The 16240-nt window shown below is 55.6% G+C and overlaps 1 protein-coding gene across 2 annotated transcripts in view; it reads left to right on the forward strand.

Annotated features, from left to right (window-relative positions):
* Nucleotides 1–734: 734 nt before the first annotated feature.
* Nucleotides 735–16240, forward strand: part of KCNQ1 (potassium voltage-gated channel subfamily Q member 1) — a 405949-nt gene continuing 390443 nt past the window's right edge. For both annotated transcript variants that reach the window (XM_054438695.2, XM_054438696.2), the window contains exon 1: nt 735–1163. In XM_054438695.2, coding sequence (XP_054294670.1) covers nt 778–1163 — 386 coding nt within the window. In that variant the 5' untranslated portion in view covers nt 735–777. The remainder of the gene's footprint in view (nt 1164–16240) is intronic.

Below are 16240 nucleotides of genomic sequence, written 5' to 3' on the forward strand. Positions count from 1 at the left end.
GGGGGAAAGTAGATGCCGGCACCCTACCCCGCCCCTCCTGCCCGGGCTGCGCAGTTCTCTGTCATGGGATCGGCCAGGCCTTACCCCTTCTTCCCTGGAGCAGCTGGGGTCCTCCTCCGGGCCAGGCAAAGCAGGCGGCCATCAGAAGTGGGGGCCAAGCAGGTGGGTGACGGCAGGGCAGGGGCAAGCAGGGGAGATGCAGACGGGGCGGGGCTAAGCAGGTGGGTGCAGGCGGGGCCAAGCAGGTAGGCGGGGAGGGGCGGGGCCAAGCGGGGGTAGACGCAGATAGGGGCGGGGCCAAACAGGTGGGCGAGGAGGGGGCGGGGCCAAGCGGGGTAGATGACACGAGCGGGGCTAAGCAGGTGGGCTCGGGCGGGGGCGGGGGCGCGGGCGGGGGCGTGGACAGGCCAAGCCAGGGGGTGAGGCGGAGGCAGGGCCAAGCCGGTGCGTGAGGGAGAGGGCGGGCCAAGCCGGTGGGCGCGGGCAGGGACGCCCTGTGCGCGCCGGACTGGCGGGGGCGGGGCGTGCAGGCGGGGGGCGGGGCGTGCAGGCGGGGGGGCGGGGCGTGCAGGCGGGGGGGCGGGGCACGCCGTCCCATGGGACCGGCCCTCGGCCACTGCCCCCTCCGGCCCCGCCCCGAGCGCCAGGGCTGGGCCGGCAGCGGCCCCCCGCGGCGGGGCTGGCAACAGTGGCTGCCCGCACTGTGCCCGGGCGCTCGCCTTCGCTGCAGCTCCCGGTGCCGCCGCCCGGGCCGGCCCCCCGCGGGTCCTCCTCGTTATGGCCGCGGCCTCCTCCCCGCCCAGGGCCGAGAGGAAGCGCTGGGGCTGGGGCCGCCTGCCAGGCGCCCGGCGGGGCAGCGCGGGCCTGGCCAAGAAGTGCCCCTTCTCGCTGGAGCTGGCGGAGGGCGGCCCCGCGGGCGGCGCGCTCTACGCGCCCATCGCGCCCGGCGCCCCAGGTCCCGCGCCCCCTGCGTCCCCGGCCGCTCCCGCCGCGCCCCCAGTTGCCTCCGACCTTGGCCCGCGGCCGCGGGTGAGCCTAGACCCGCGCGTCTCTATCTACAGCACGCGCCGCCCGCTGTTGGCGCGCACCCACGTCCAGGGCCGCGTCTACAACTTCCTCGAGCGTCCCACCGGCTGGAAATGCTTCGTCTACCACTTCGCCGTGTGAGTATCGCCACCGGCGACGGCCGGCACGAACGTGCTTCCTGAGAGCTGGTGTGGGGGAGCTCTGTCCCGGCGCCACCTGCCCCGTCGGAGCTGCGACCCTGGAGCAGAGGAGGGAAGGAAGTGGGGAAACGCAGAAACACAAACTCTGCACTCTCCCTTGAAGTTCAGAGGCGCTGCTGTGTCTGGGGGTGCGCATCTTCTCGCAGGCCCGGCGTGGGGAGGGAGCCGGCTGGGGAGGGGACCACCTGGAGCCCAGAATTTGGCTCCACACCTCCGGGAGGATAGTCTAGGTGTGAATCCTTCTGGGAAGAGAAGCGTGCTGGGGAGCGCACCCTTGGGTGCAGTAAGATACCTCCTCAAGGTCGGCTGAGACTCGAGGCTCAGGAGCCCCCAAGAGAGAAGGCCCCTGACGTCCGGTGCCACATCTCAGACCCCCTGAGGCCCAGGTGGACTCTGGGGCAGGGGGCTGTCCAGGATAGGAAGGTGGCGGTGGCGGTGCTCCCTGAGGGCTCAGCATGCCACGGGGCGTCCCCACGGGCCCCACATTAACTAACTGAACCAAGCTCATGAAAACCTGGCTTGATGAAGAGAGCGGAGAGGCACGTTTGCAGCTCTCACTAAGAGGCAGCTGTGTTCCCGGAGAAAGCAGCGCTGGTAGCAGAGGCACCTGGCCCCCTCCCCCCCTTACCAGGTGGTTCCAATTCTCGGTACAGCGTGCCTGAGCAGGGCTGGGCACTGGATTTCTTAGGGACGGGCCTGGGAAGTCACCTCCGGGAAGGTCCAGGCTGCTCTCCTCCATGCCTGCCTGGGGCCTTCCCCCGCTGCCCCAGTGGCCCTACTTCCTGGCTGCCCAGCCGGCGGCCTTTTGGTGTGGTGCCAGCCTCTGGCCTGGGAGCCTCTACCCAGCCATCCTATGGCTGATGGCCGTGGGGCTCACCTGAGGGCTGAAGGGTGGTCTCTCTGAGCGTCCTCAGGTGGAAGCATCTCCTCTGCCTCGAGCAGGCTCAGTAGAGAACTGGCTGGAGGGCATCCAGAGGCCTGTCCATACCTGCTGGCAGCTGCCACCAGGGCCTCAGGGCGGGTGACAGCAGGAGCCAGGCCCCAACTGGCGTCAAGCATCGTCTCAGGTGAGGGGATGGGGTAGGGGTCGCAGGGCTACTGCCTTCCTTGCTGAGAGGAGGCCTTCCACATCAGGAAGGGGAAGTCTCACCCACCTCTGTCCTCAAAGATGTGGTTGGGGTGTGGTCTTGGAGACTTTTCCCTAGCCCAGCTCCCAAGCCCCTGTCTCCTGACATGTCAGTGGGTGCCCGAGCCACAGCCGCTGCTGGTCTGTGAGAGGAGCTAGCTCTGCTCGTGGCTGCAGCAGCGGGGGCTTGGCTTGGGGTTTGGGAGATATTTGTGTGCAGTGACCCCAGGGGAACCGACCCAAGTCTGATGCCACTGTGCAAATGTCCAGCAGATGCCAGGTTCACAGGTGCTGTGTGCTGGTGGCCACCTGCCTCCCGGACCCCAGACTCTCTGAGATGTCCAGGGGTGGGAAGACCTCCTCAGCCAGAGGCCAAGGCAAAGTGCCCGCAGACCCCCTGAATTCTCGCTTGTATTCAGGTTTGTGGACACGTGCCTCTGGGCTCACTGCAGCCACCCGTGTGGAGGAAGAGGAGGAAGAGGGCTCGCCGCGCCCCAGAGGAAGTCTCTGCTTGCACTTGTGTTTTCTTCCTGATTTGGATTGTTTAGGTCTCGGAAGTTTGCTCAGCAGAGTCTACCTTCGCCCAGCCTCCGCAGAGCTGGCAAGGCAGGGGTGGCTTTTGGGGACAGGGGCAGGATGGCTTCTGTGAGGGGGTGGCCGGGAAAGGGATGCTTCTGTGAAGTGGCCAGACCTGGGGCTGGTCCTTTCCGGCTCTGGGATCTGTCCCTGTAAGACGTGTGCCTGGCCCTGGGAAGTTGTCATGAACAGCCCCCGACCTAGGTACCTCCATGTGGGGTGGGAGTGGAGGTGGACCCTGACTGGGCAGGACATGTGGCTTGGTGGGGGCCTGGGAGATGCGCTCCCACCCTCAGTGCCCTAGGAGGTTGGCAGGACCAGTCTCTCGAGGGGAGACCTGGTCATAGAGCCAGGATGGCAGAGTAGCTGGAGGCCACCTGCAGCCTCACGAAATCAGGTCCAACCCTGCGCCAGTCCAGCCCTTGTGTTGCTGTAAGAAGTCTTGGCAATGGTGGCAGAGACAGGGCCCTGTCCTTAGGTGGATTGTGAAATGAGAAATATTGTGGTTTCTGGCCTGAAGACGACAAGCCTGGCCTTGAAGAGCCAGGGCCCAGGCGTGTGTACAGAGGGGTTGAGGCAGGAGCCGGTGTTCCGCTGACCCTACAGGGCTAGGGCGAACTCTCCTGTGTGCGGCTGGGGAAGCCAGCCAGGATATCCTGTCCCCTCCTCGGGGACCCCCCCCCTCAAGGAGAGCAGCTCTTCCTGTGTTCCTTCTGGCCTCCCTGGGCTGGCCGGGGTGGACACGGCACCTGGGCCACGACCCTTGCCCGCTTAGGCTTCCTGCCCCCAACACCCCCAGTTATCTGTGGTTGCTTGCGCCCCCACTGGGGGCAGCTCCCATCTTAGCTGAGGGGATGGGGGTCCATACAGCCCTGCTGCACCCAGAGGTCCTAGCTCCCTTGCTGTGAGCCTTGGCCAGGGCTGTGGACATCCAGCTGGCCATCTACTCTGGTTGCTGAGATGCTTGGAGATCCTTGTGGCCAAGGAGAGGGATTTGAGGGGGGACCTGTAGTGCATGGAGACTGCCCCTGTAGGCTTTCAAACCTAAGTCTGGGTCAGCAGCCCCTGTTCCCCGCTCCTACAGCCTTGGCTTTCCCTGTTTCCCAAGAACTTTCCAGGGGTGTTGGCAGAACCCTCGCGGATGCGTGTTAATCAACAATGGAGCCAGAAGCAGGTCCTGGAGGTAGACTGGGCTGATCTGGTTGCCTCCCCAAAAGACAAGGCCACACAGAGCCAGCTCTCAGGGTGCAGCACCCAACTTTGTGGACTCCAGTGCCCTCCTGTCTCCAGGCTCTGGCATTGGAGTCCGAAGCAGCTGCTGGGCCGTTGTTCTGCAACTGGGCAGGGAGGCCAGAGGCCAAGGCAGGTGGTGGGGCTGGGCACAGAGGAAGACGGGGCTCTCTGGGCATCAGGTCTCTTTCTCTCCATCTTCTTTAAGATCCCTCCACCCACTCCTCAGCCCTAGATTCCCAGGAAAACTGGGAATTCCTTTTGGGGCTTTTCCCAGTGCCACCTTCTGTGGGGCATGAGCCCTTGGTCTCATCCCCTGGCTGTCTGGTGTCCCCTCACCTCCATTGCAGACCCAGCCCAGTGTTTCTGGATCCACTCTTGCCAACATGTCGAGTGCCTAACTGTGGCTTCGTACTAGTTGGGGGGAACACAGGCATCCCTTACCCCTGGCTGTCAGCCGGGGAGGGGGTAGTCTAGGTGGCAAAAGAGCCTGAAGCCTCGGAGAAAGGGCCTCCCCAGCCTGTGTGGGGACAGGGGGTCAGGAGGATGGTAGGGACTTGGGTCCTTGCAGGTGGCCTGGGCAGTGCCTGGTGGGCGTGGATCAGGTGGCAGGGCTTTGTGTCTGGGCGTGGCCCTGTGGCTGGGCTGCCTTGGCCAGGGTCCTGGGCCTTCTGAGTCTGCGTCTCATTCTCTGTGGCAGGCTCCTGGTGCTGGTGCCTTCAGTGCAGGGTGCCTCGGTTGGAGGGAACATTCACCCATGCCTGGCACTGAAGACACAGCTCCCTGTGGGTATGGTGCTTGCAGCTTGAGCCTACAACCCTGGGGTGCTGGAGGCAGGAGGGTCCCTTTTTGTTTGGCAGTTGCGAGGTACTGAAAACTTTGCACATAATGTGCGGGCTGCGTTGTGTCACAGGGCCGGGTCTGAGGGAGGGGCTTTGAGGGGACACTCCTGGGTGCCGATGGGATGAACTTCCACTGGGCATGAGGGCCAGGGATGCAGTTGGGCGGGCCAGTGCGAAGTCAGGTGGTTGGAGCCAGGGAGCTGGCATGTCAGCCACGTGCCGTCCTGGCATGTGGCACGTCTTGCAGAGGACAGGAAGGGTGTACAGCTCCAAACCCACCCTATGTCTGCTCCAGAGCTGGAAACAGGCTGTGCGGAGCTGAGTGCCTTTGGGGGCAGCTGAGATGGGCAGGAGCACCGTGCCTACCGAGGGTGTCAGAGTGACAGGAGTTGACAGGCAACTCCACCTGGGTGGCTGATGCCCCCATTTTTAAAGGCTTTGGGTGCCGAGAATTCCCCTCCTGCTGCCAGGCTGGTTTCAAGTCTGCTCCTTCTGTACTCGATGTCCTTGCCAGTGTGATCCAGAGCTGCTCAGACGAGCAAGCGTCCTCAAGTCCCAGGGATGCTGTTAACAGGGCAGCAGGTCCAGGGAGCTGGTCCTGACGCAGGGGTCTTGATGCAGCGGGTCCAGGGAGCTCATGCCTTCCAGCGATGGGAATGCCACCGGTCCCTGTAGCCAAGGTGCAGATGCACGCGTCCTGGTCCTGAGCCCCTGCTCGGCCCTAGGCAGGGCCCCCAGTTCCCTGCATTCTACCCGCCTTGTCTGGGAGGTGGACGAGCCCTCCCTAGCCCTGACATTCCAAACTGGCTTTTGGCCCCTGTGATATCTCGCTGCGATTCAAGACTCTGTCCACGGGCAAGAACAACAAGGCTGGGACAATCTCATCTCAGGCACCTGTGGGAGGAGACAGCTCCCAAGGGCGGTGATGCCAGGAGAACATTACAGGCCCAGGAAGAGCTGAGAGAGAGCAGATGCCCAAGGCGAGTTGCCGGTGTGTGGCCAGTGCCAGGAGAGCATGGTGTCGGCCCGGGGAGATGCCGCAGAGAAGCTTCCAGAAGCCCAACATCTGCTGCTGGAGGGGAGAATGAGGCAATGAATATTACCATCCTGGGCCACTTTGATGCAGACCCCAAGGATTTGGTTACTGAGGGGAGGGCAGCAGGGTCTGGCTTCACTCTCGGGAGGTGCCTTGGGGCTGGCCACTATGGGATTGCTGTCACCATGGGTCACTCCAGCCCCTGGACGCTCCTATACCATGCTCTGCTTGCATCTGGGGTCCCTGCAGGTATGTCGGTGAGACCGTCCTGGCCTCCACACCCCTTCCTGGTGGGTAGCTGTCTCTCTCCAGCAGCTCCTCCGAGCACCATGAGAAACCCCAGACCTCACAGATGCAAAATTATCGTGGTTGACAAAGGGAGGCGGCTGGTGTCTCTGGTACCAGCTGGGTGACCACAGGGATGCCGCGTGACCCTAGTCTGGGGGGCCGTTTTTACACGAGGCATCTGACCATGTGATGGGGTGTGGCTTCCGCTGCCTGGCCCAGCCCTCTTCTGGGAGCCCCACGTGGGTGGGTGCTGGCTGGGGAGGGGCTTCTCTCTGGGGAGCAGGCCCCGGCTGGAGGTGGGGAAGATCCATGATGGGACCCAGGTGTCTTCCCATTTCTCGATCATCTCCTGGGAAGTTCTAATGTTTGGTTCAGGGTGTGGGGTCCGTCTGAGCAGGCGTGGTGCTTCCAGAAGGATCCCGGTTAAGGGTGGTGGGTCCAAGGGGGTGCCTGAGCCCTTCTGCAGAAACACTGTTCCCCGTAGAGCAGCAGTCCCCAACCTTTTTAGTACCAGAGACCTGTTTTATGGAAGAAAGATTTTTCCACCGAGGCGGTGGTGATCTTGGGATGAAACTGTTCCATCTCAGATCATCAGGTATTAGATTCTCATAAGAAGCGTGCAACCTAGATCCCTTGTGTGTGCAGTTCACAATAGGATTTGTGCTCCTGCGAGAATCTAATGCCACCGCTGATCCAACAGGAGGTAGAGCTCAGGTGGCCGTGCGCATTCACCTGACGCTCACTCACTGCTGTGCGGCCTGCTCCCTAACAGGCCACGGACCCGGGGTTGGGGAACCCTGTCTTAGAGGATTGAGGCTCGGGGCCATGGGATCGGCACTGTCGTTGCCCTTGGAGGTCTCTGAGCACCAGAAGGACCCGGCTGTGGTCCCAGGCACTGTGTGGGATGGACCAGCAGAAAGGTTCCCTGGAGGGTCGTGGCTCCCTCATCGGCACGGGACTCTCAGGATGAGCCGCCTGGAGTCTGCTGGCATCTGCCTGGCCACCTCCAGCAGGAACTGATTGAAGAGCCGGGCTGGGGAGCTGACCCCAGGACAGGCCCCTGCCCACTCTGGGACCTGGGGCCTGGGCTCTGCTCCCCATTTCGCTCATCTGCTCACAGATGGGGACATTTGGGTCGCCTTACAGATGAGACAACTAGGCCTGGCCACTTTGCTCATGTCACACCCAGAAAGCCCTCAGGACACCCAGAAGCCCTTAGGATGCCCAGAAGCCTGTAGGATGCTGTGGTCTCGAGTGAGGTGGTGCACTATTCCTGGCCTCAGGCCCAGTTAGTATCCACGGACACCCCCACTCCCACCTAGCACTTGCCACCAGGAAGCACCCTGAGGACTGTCCCCTTTGAGAGTTGGCTCTCAAAGCCTTGTTCTGTGCCTGCGTCCTGGCAGCGGGTGAGCTATGGCCGCCTTCACCCAGAGGGTGCAGGTTCCCTGGGGGCGGGGGCTCTTGGCTTTGCCTCCATATCTGCTAAGGTGCACGCCTTTCTCTGCTGCCTTCCCAAATCACACTCTGGGGTGCACTGGAAGGGTGCTCTGAGTAGCTCTCCCCAGCTCCTAGCTGAACTTGCTCCAGGCAGAGACTCGAAGAGATTCAGAGAGCAGGAACCACAGGCAGAGCAGCTGGACAGGGACCCCCACCCCTGCACTCCCTTCGGCCCTGGAACGCTCCTCTGCATGGAGGCAGCCCAGCTGCACTGGGACCCCTCACCCCACCCTGGGGCCAGGGGCTGTCTCCTCGACTTCCACGCAGAGCAGCCGGGGCAGCTCAGAGGAGGGAGCAGAAGGAGCTCTGACTGAGAGGGGTAGACCCCTCCCAGAGGCATCCCCACCCTGCCCCAAAGAGGGGAGCAGCTGGAGACGGGGGACGGGAACCTCCTCTGGCTATATCTGAGCAGCCCCAGGAACCATGCGCTTCAAGCGTTTGATCTTGGCGGGCCCTGGGCTTGGCATTCTGTTCTGTGGCGTCTCCAGCTGTTCCCTTGTGAAGAGTCACGTCTGTGCTCTTGGCTAGGATGGCTCAAATATTATAAAACATACAGCTTTGCTAATTAAAACAGCATGACACTGCCTTATAGGCAGGCAGATTACCAATGGAACAGCTTTTTCAAAACCACATGTAACTCCATTGTATATGAAGTTTTGTAAAAGAGGCAGCATCTCCAACTGGTGGGGAACAGATGGGCGGCTTCATGCGTGCTGTGGGGTGGGTGGGAGGCCACGTGGAAAGTGATCAGACTGCACCCACTTGTCATGTCACACACCAGGATAGACTCCCAGGGGGTCAGAAAACCACTTGGGTACCTAAAGAAAGCGCCTGAAATTCTTTAACTTGAGAGTGAAGAAACTTTTCTATGACTTGAAAGCTAGACGCATGGAGGAGATTTATGTGTTTGACCACATAAGAAAGAAGCAACGTTGGCCGGGCATGGTGGCTCATGCCTGTAATCCCAGCACTTTGGGAGGCCAAGGCAGGCGGATCACCTTAGGTTGGGAGTTCAAGACCAGCCTGACCAACATGGTGAAACCCCGTCTCTACTAAAAATACAGAATTTGCCGGGCGTGGTGGCACATGCCTGTAATCCCAGCTACTTGGGAGGCTGAGACAGGAGAATTGCTCGAACCTGGGAGGCAGAGGTTGCAGTGAGCCAAGATCGTGCCGTTGCACTCCAGCCTGGACAGTAAGAGTGAAACTCCATCTCAGAAAAAAAAAAAAAAAACAAACTTAACGGGAAACAGCCAATGCCAGGCTGGGGGAAGATGTGATGTTTCACGAAGGGTTAATCTTTCTACTATAGAAAGAGTTTCTGAAAACAGAAGAAAACCCACAGCAAGCAGGAGATGTGAACACCACTCACAGGACAGTGACCCACAGGGGGCCCTTGAACATGTGAGAAGGGGCTGCCTTCACTCCTGGCAAGAGGGGTGTCGAGGAAAATGTCACTGAGGTCCCGTCTGGCTGGCAGAAATCCTTTGGCATTTGCTGGTGGGCATGCAAGAGGGTGGAGTCTATGAGGAGGGGATTTGGCAACATCTAGCAAAACCATCTGCGCTGACCTGTGACCCAGCAACCCCCTCCCCAGAACCTACCTGAAGGCACTGGCAAAGGCGGGAAAAGCCGCATGTGCAGGGCTGCTTGTGAAAGTACTGTTTGGAAAACTGCAAATGCCCATTGTAGGAGATTGGTTGAATCAGAGATTTGTGGAATATTATGCAGCTGTAAAAAAGGAATGCATAGATCTCTCTTATTATGGAGTGATTATCAGGATTTATTTAATTATTTTTTTTAGACAGGGTCTTGCTGTGTTGGCCAGGGTGGTCTTGAACTCTTGGCCTCAAGCAGTCCTCGCACCTCAACCTCCCAAAGTGCTGAGATTACAGGTATGAACCACCACACCTGGTGTATCAGGATACTTTTTAAGTGAAAAAGCACAGTGAATAAAAATATAGCAGCTATTCTTCATCTGATAAAAGGGAGGATGCAAGTCTGGATGTATATTAAAAACAAAAGCAATAGAAGCCTCCAAATCTTAAAAGTTTACCTCAAAAGGAGGTGGGGGAGGCGGCGTATGGAATCAAGATGTCTCTGAATGTACCTGGTTTTATAGATTTCACTTTGGAGCCATGTAAATAAATAGCTTGCATAATTTTTAAAAAGTTGTTCGTAATTGCTTGGTGAAAAATCCCTAAATAAATCTTAACCAGAAAAAGCAGTCCGTCAAAATTGAAATGAAACAAATGAACCTAAAAATGTGTGCTGAATTAGTGGCTTAACCACCCAGAAGGACTGATTTCAGGTAACATATTTCTAGCGGGTTACTGCTGAAGACAAATAGAGCTGCATGCAGTGACCACATAATTGTTGTGATACTATTTGTTATATTATTCTAAGAGTGCTGCATGGGAATTGCAGGTTGAGGTAAGTAATTGTGTTGGTATCACCAAGAATGGAGGTTTTACAAAATATGATTCACATATAAACAGAATTAAAAACAAAAACCGTATGATCATCTTAATAGATGTAGAAAAAAAGTTTGATAAAATTCATCATCCCTTCATTTAAAAACCCTCAACAAAAATAGGCATCAAAGGAACATATCTCAAAATAATAAGAGCCATCTATGACAAACCCATGGCAAATGTGGTACTGAATGGGTAAAAGCGAGACACATTCCCCTTAAGAATAGGAACAAGACAAGGATGCCTACTTTCACCACTCTTATTCAAAATAATACTGGAGGTCCTCACCAGAAAAATCAGGCAAGAGAAAGAAATAAAAGGGGATCCAAATAGGAAACGAGGAACCCAAACCATCTCCCTTCACCAGTGATAAGATTCTATGCCTAGAAAACCCTAAAGAGTCTGCCAAAAGCCTCCTGGAACTGTAAGTGAAGTCTCAGGATACAAAATCCATGCACAAAAATTAGCATTTTTTTTTTTTTTTTTTGAGACAGAGTCTCACTCTGTCACGCAGGCTGGAGTGCAGTGATGAGATCTTGGCTCACTGCAAGCTCTGCCTCCCAGGTTCACACCATTCTCCTGCCTCAGCCTCCCGAGTAGCTGGGACAACAGGCATCCACCACCAAGCCCGGCTAATTTTTTGTATTTTTTAGTAGAGACGGGGTTTCACCGTGTTAGCCAGGATGGTCTTGATCTCCTGACCTCGTGATCTGCCCGCCTCGGCCTCCCAAAGTGCTGGGATTACAGGCATGAGCCACCGCGTCTGGCCAATTAGCAGCATTCTTATACACCAATGATGTTCAAACTCAGAGCCAAATCAAGAATGCAATTCCATTTATAATAGACACAAAAATAATAAAATACCCAGGAATACATCTAACCAGGGAGGTGAAAGATCTCTACACAAGAGTTACAAAACACTGCTGAAAGAAATCATAGGTGACAGAAATGGAAAAACATTCCATGCTGATGGGTTGGAAGAATCAATATTGTTAAAATGGCCATATGTCCCAAAGCAATCTACAGATTCAATGCTATTCCTATCAAACTACCAATGTCACTTTTCATAGAATTAGAAAAAACTATTCTAACATTCATGTAGAACCAAAAAAGATCCCAAATACCAAAAAAGAGACTAAGCCAGAGGCATCACATTACCTGACTTCAAACTATACTTCAAGGCTACAGTAACCAAAACAGCATGGTGTTGGTACATAAACAGACACATAGACCAATGGAACAGAATAGAGAACTCAGAAATAAAGCCACACACCTGCAGCCATCTGATCGTCAATAAAATCAACAAAAATACGCCATGGGGAAAAGACTTCATATTCAATAATGGCGCAGGGATAACTGGCTCCCCATATGCAGAGGAATGAAGACAGACTCCTATCTATCACCATATACAAAAATTAAAGACAGACGTGGCCAGGCACAGTGGCTCATGCCTGTAATCCTAGCACTTTGGGAGGCCAAGGTGGGTGGATCATGGGGTCAGGAGTTTGAGACCAGCTTGGCCAAGATGGTGAAACCCCATCTCTACTAAAAATACAAAAATTAGCTGGGTGTGGTGGTACGCACCTGTAGTCCCAGCTACTCGGGAGGCTGAGGCAGGAGATTGCACCACTGCACTCCAGCCTGAGTGACAAGAACGAAACTCTATCTCAAAAACAAAAAATTAAAAAAAAAAAGATTAGATGTAAACATTAGACTACAAACTGAAAAAATCCTGGAAGAAAATACCCTTCTCAATATTGGCCTTGGCAAATAATATATAGCTAAGTCCTCAAAAGCAATTGCAACAAAACTAAAAATTCACAAGTGGGACTTAAAGAGCTTCTGCACAGCAAGAGAGACTGCCAAGGGAATAAACAGATAACCTATGGAATGGGAGAAAATATTAGCAAACTTTGAACTGACAAAGGCCTAATATCCAGTGTCTACAAAGAATTAACAAATCAACAAGCAAAAAAACAACTCCATTAAAAAGTGGGCAAAAGATACGGTAGACACTTCTTAAAAAGAAGACATACAAGCAGTCAAACACATGAAAAAATGCTCATCACTGATCATCAGAGAAATGCAAATTAAAGTCACAATGAGATACCATCTCATGCCAGTCAGAATGGCCTTTGTTTAAAAAGTCTCAAAACAACAGATGCTGGAGAGGCAGCAGAGAAAGGGGAACACTTACACCCTGTTGACGGGAATGTAAATGAGTCCAGCCACCATGGAAAGCAGTTTGGAGATTTCCCAAAGAAGCAAGAGTTGAACTACCATTCGATCCAGCAGTCCCATGTGCTGAGTGTGTACCCAAAGAAAAATTAGTCGTTCTACCAAAAAGACACATGCACCTGTACATTCATGGCAGAAAGACAGAATCAACCCTGGTGCCTGTCAATGGTAGATCGAATAAAGAAAATGTGGTATATATACACCATGGAATACTATGCAGACATGAAAATCATGTCCTTTGCAGCAACCTGGATGCAGCTGGAGGTCATTGTCCTAAGTGAATTAATGCAGAAACTGAAAACCAAATACTGCGTGGTCTCATGGATGATAAGTGAGGGCTAAACATCAAATACATGTGGACATAAAGATGAGAACAAGAGACACTGGGGAATATAAGAGTGGGGAGGGAAGAAGGGGAGCAAGGGTTGAAAAGTTACTTGTAGGTGCTCTGCTCACTACGTGGGAGACTGGATCGTTTGTACTCCAAACCTCAGCATCATGCAATATACCTTTGTGACAAACCTGCACTTGTACCTCCTGAACCTATTAAAAAGTTGAAAAAAATGGAAACTTTTGGCATGGGAGAAAAAAAAATACAGATGTAAGTTAGAAGAGGTTAACCAAAAATCCTCCATCCCTGCTTTTGAATGAGGACTATCAGTATGCATCCATGATGACGTTTACTTAAATATCTCTGTTTACTGGAAAGGCCCAGGACCAAGGACCACTCAGTAGCTAAGAGCATCTCTAGACCCCAGACTGTGGCCTCTAGGTACCATTTCCCCCTGAAAGAAACCAGGGCCCCTGGCAGATTCCAGGTCTGTGGCAGGAGATGTGCAAGCTAAGCTGGGAGTACTCATCACAGCAGAAGGCAGGGAAGTTATCAGAGGCCCCCTAGGGCCATATCAGTGGAACTTGAAGGTGTCCTTGTCTTCCCCCTTCTTCCCAAGCCGAAGATGCAGTGGGTAAGCCTCATTGAAAATAACAGAGGAAGTGGATGAGCTGCGTTGATGGGGTTCAGATCCCAAGTTCATCCTGATACTGAGGGGAAAAACCAGTGGACTTTGATTTGCATTTCTCTGATGATCTGTGGAGGTCAATAGGGAGACCACTCATGATGTTGAATCCTGGCAAGCAAACGGAGAGAATCTGACATGTGTCCCTGCCGTGATTAACCTGTGAACTGTAACTCGGGGAAACCCAGTAGCTGATGGGGTTGCGTCCTTCTTCAGGACTCCCACAGATGCCTGAGGCAGCAGTGCTACTAAAGTCCTGCCAGACTCCAGCTCCTGGTGAGGTCAGGGATTCCGCATGGAGCGTCATAGCTCCAAAGCAGTAAAGGCCTTTGGACAGTGCACAGAAAGTGCTCCCATCCACAATGCTTCCTTGCCTGGATGGATGGATAGATGGATGGATAGATCGATCTCACCAAGCCTCGTGCTCTAAGTACAAGTTTACTGGAAATACTCAGGCCAGAGGAACGCGCGAAATGATACTACAGGAGGCCACTTGCAAAATCCCAGTGAGGGGGATGCTCTATAGGACACATGACCTGATTTCCTCAGTAAGTCAATGACCAAGAAATAACAGGGAGAGAAGGAGGAAAGAATCACCCATCCACCAGTTGTGACATATGGCCTTAGTTAGGTCCTCACTAAATAAATGACAACAGATATTGTATTAAATTACTTCTGGTTTGCTGACATGTTCCATTTGTGCCCATGCCCCACCTGCCATGGTGCATTTCTGATCCACGTGCCCAGTTGGGAGGCTTTATGGGGCTCTGGAGCAGACAGACCAGAGTTTGCACCCAGCTCCCAGCTGGCCATGTTACCTCAACTGCAAAACGAGAGGCGGACTTCCCTGGGACGCGGTGGTGGGGACACTGTGGTCTGTCTCCTCTGGGCGCCCGGTGGTGTGAGGTTAGGATGTGGGGCATGGTGTCCAGGGACTGTGTGGCCTGCCTGGAGCTGGGCAGAGACAAAGCATGCATGTGACACTCCCTGACTTCAGGCCATAACAGGGGCAGCGGTGGGGGGCAATCAGGGTTCCTAGCGGAGAACCGCATGTAATTCCTCACCGCAGGGCTTGGAGGGAGCAGGTGAAGGCTTACCTGTCTCAGGTAATGAGGAGCTGTGGGAGTCTGAGACAGCTCTGGTTCCTTTAAGGGTATGTAGGGGTCACTGCCAGTCTGTAGCTCCCTCCGTGGGGGGCAGGCTGTGGCACTGTGGTGACTGGCAGTGCTGACTTCCTCTAAGTCAACCGGGCAGGGACAAGTCAGCTTGTTCTGTGTGCACGATGGAGGGCAGCCCTGGGGGTGAACGGCTGACCGTGAGGGCGTGGTCCCTCCCCCAGACCACCCTGGAGGCCCCCTCTGCCCTCCTGCCTACAAAGAGTTCCCCCTTTGTGGCAAGAGGCCTGGGTCTCAGAGGTAGATGATTGGAGTCTGTGAAATCAGGGCAGGGGTTCCCTTCTGCTTAAAACCCACTGTCCTTTCCATGCAGCACAGGTGGGCCAAAACCCAGCTCCCAGCTGGCCCTGTTACCTCAACTGCAAAACGAGAGGCGGACTTCCCTGGGACGCGGCTGGGTCAGAGGACTGGTTTAGTAAGAATTTTTTTTTTTTTTTTTTAATGTGGTTAACTGCTAGCCAGAAAAGGTGTGTGGTTTCGCAGTCTTTCAGACAAACTGAATTCAATAGTAGCTGATGTGAACCACTGTTTCTCCTCTAGGCTCCAGAGCCCCACCCCAGTGCAGATGTGGAAGCTCATTTCCTCCAAAACCCGGATAGGCCTCGGTGTCCTGACTGCCACCCCCAGGGGGCCCCTCACTTGAGTCCTTGCTTGCAGTGCCATGGGCAGCAGAGGTCTTCGGAGACGCAACAGGGCCCAGACCCCTACCAGCCTGTGGCCCAGCTGGGGGCAGGACTCCGGGGCAGGGTGACTCCCTGAGTGACCTGATTCTCTGTGGGCAGGCCGGGCAGGGTGGCTGCAGGGCAGTGGAGCCTGTGCTGCTGGCCCGCATTTCTCTGGCTGGACAGATACTGTGCCCATATCCTTGGTCTTTCAAGGTGCTCTGTGGCTGGTGGAGGGCAGCAATGCCCCAAGGGAGGAGCAGGTGCCCAAGCCCCCAGGTGGCCCTGCGGGTACGGGTACTTGTTTACTCTGTGGCATCAGTCCTGCTTCCCAGCTCAAGGCCCTGGCCTCCACAGGCCTCCTCCCTTCCTCCCTCCTTCCCTTTTTTCCTGTAGCTCCGAGGCCCACAGGAGAAAGGCTCCAGTCTGTGTCCATGTGTTTTGGAGGCCTCTCAGGTACAGGGACTGTCAGCCCAGCTGTAAGTGGACCTTGGACCACAAGTTTGCATGGGCCCCTTTGCCAAAGCCCTGTGCCCACTGCCGGGGAACGCTGGGGACTCCACTCTGGTGGGGCGGTGGGGCTGGGTGGGAGCAACCCCCCATCCGGGTGGCTGTGGCCGAGGCCCTTATGAGAGGGTGGTAGGTGTGTCCCCACAGTAGGGGACCAGATCTCTCTCTGGCCCCAAAGACTGCTTCAAGCCTTTGGAGGAGCACTTTGCCCCAGGCTGGGGTGTGACTGCTTCTGGTTTAGGGTTGCTGCCTGTGCAGGTGGCCCTCTTGTCGGTCTTGTCTGCTGCATGGGGGTGTGGCCTCCTTTGGAGCTCCCCTGTCCTGGGTGGTACTGCTGCAGG

This window comes from Pongo pygmaeus, chromosome 9, assembly GCF_028885625.2.
Source record: "Pongo pygmaeus isolate AG05252 chromosome 9, NHGRI_mPonPyg2-v2.0_pri, whole genome shotgun sequence".
Taxonomy (NCBI): Eukaryota; Metazoa; Chordata; class Mammalia; order Primates; family Hominidae; genus Pongo; species Pongo pygmaeus.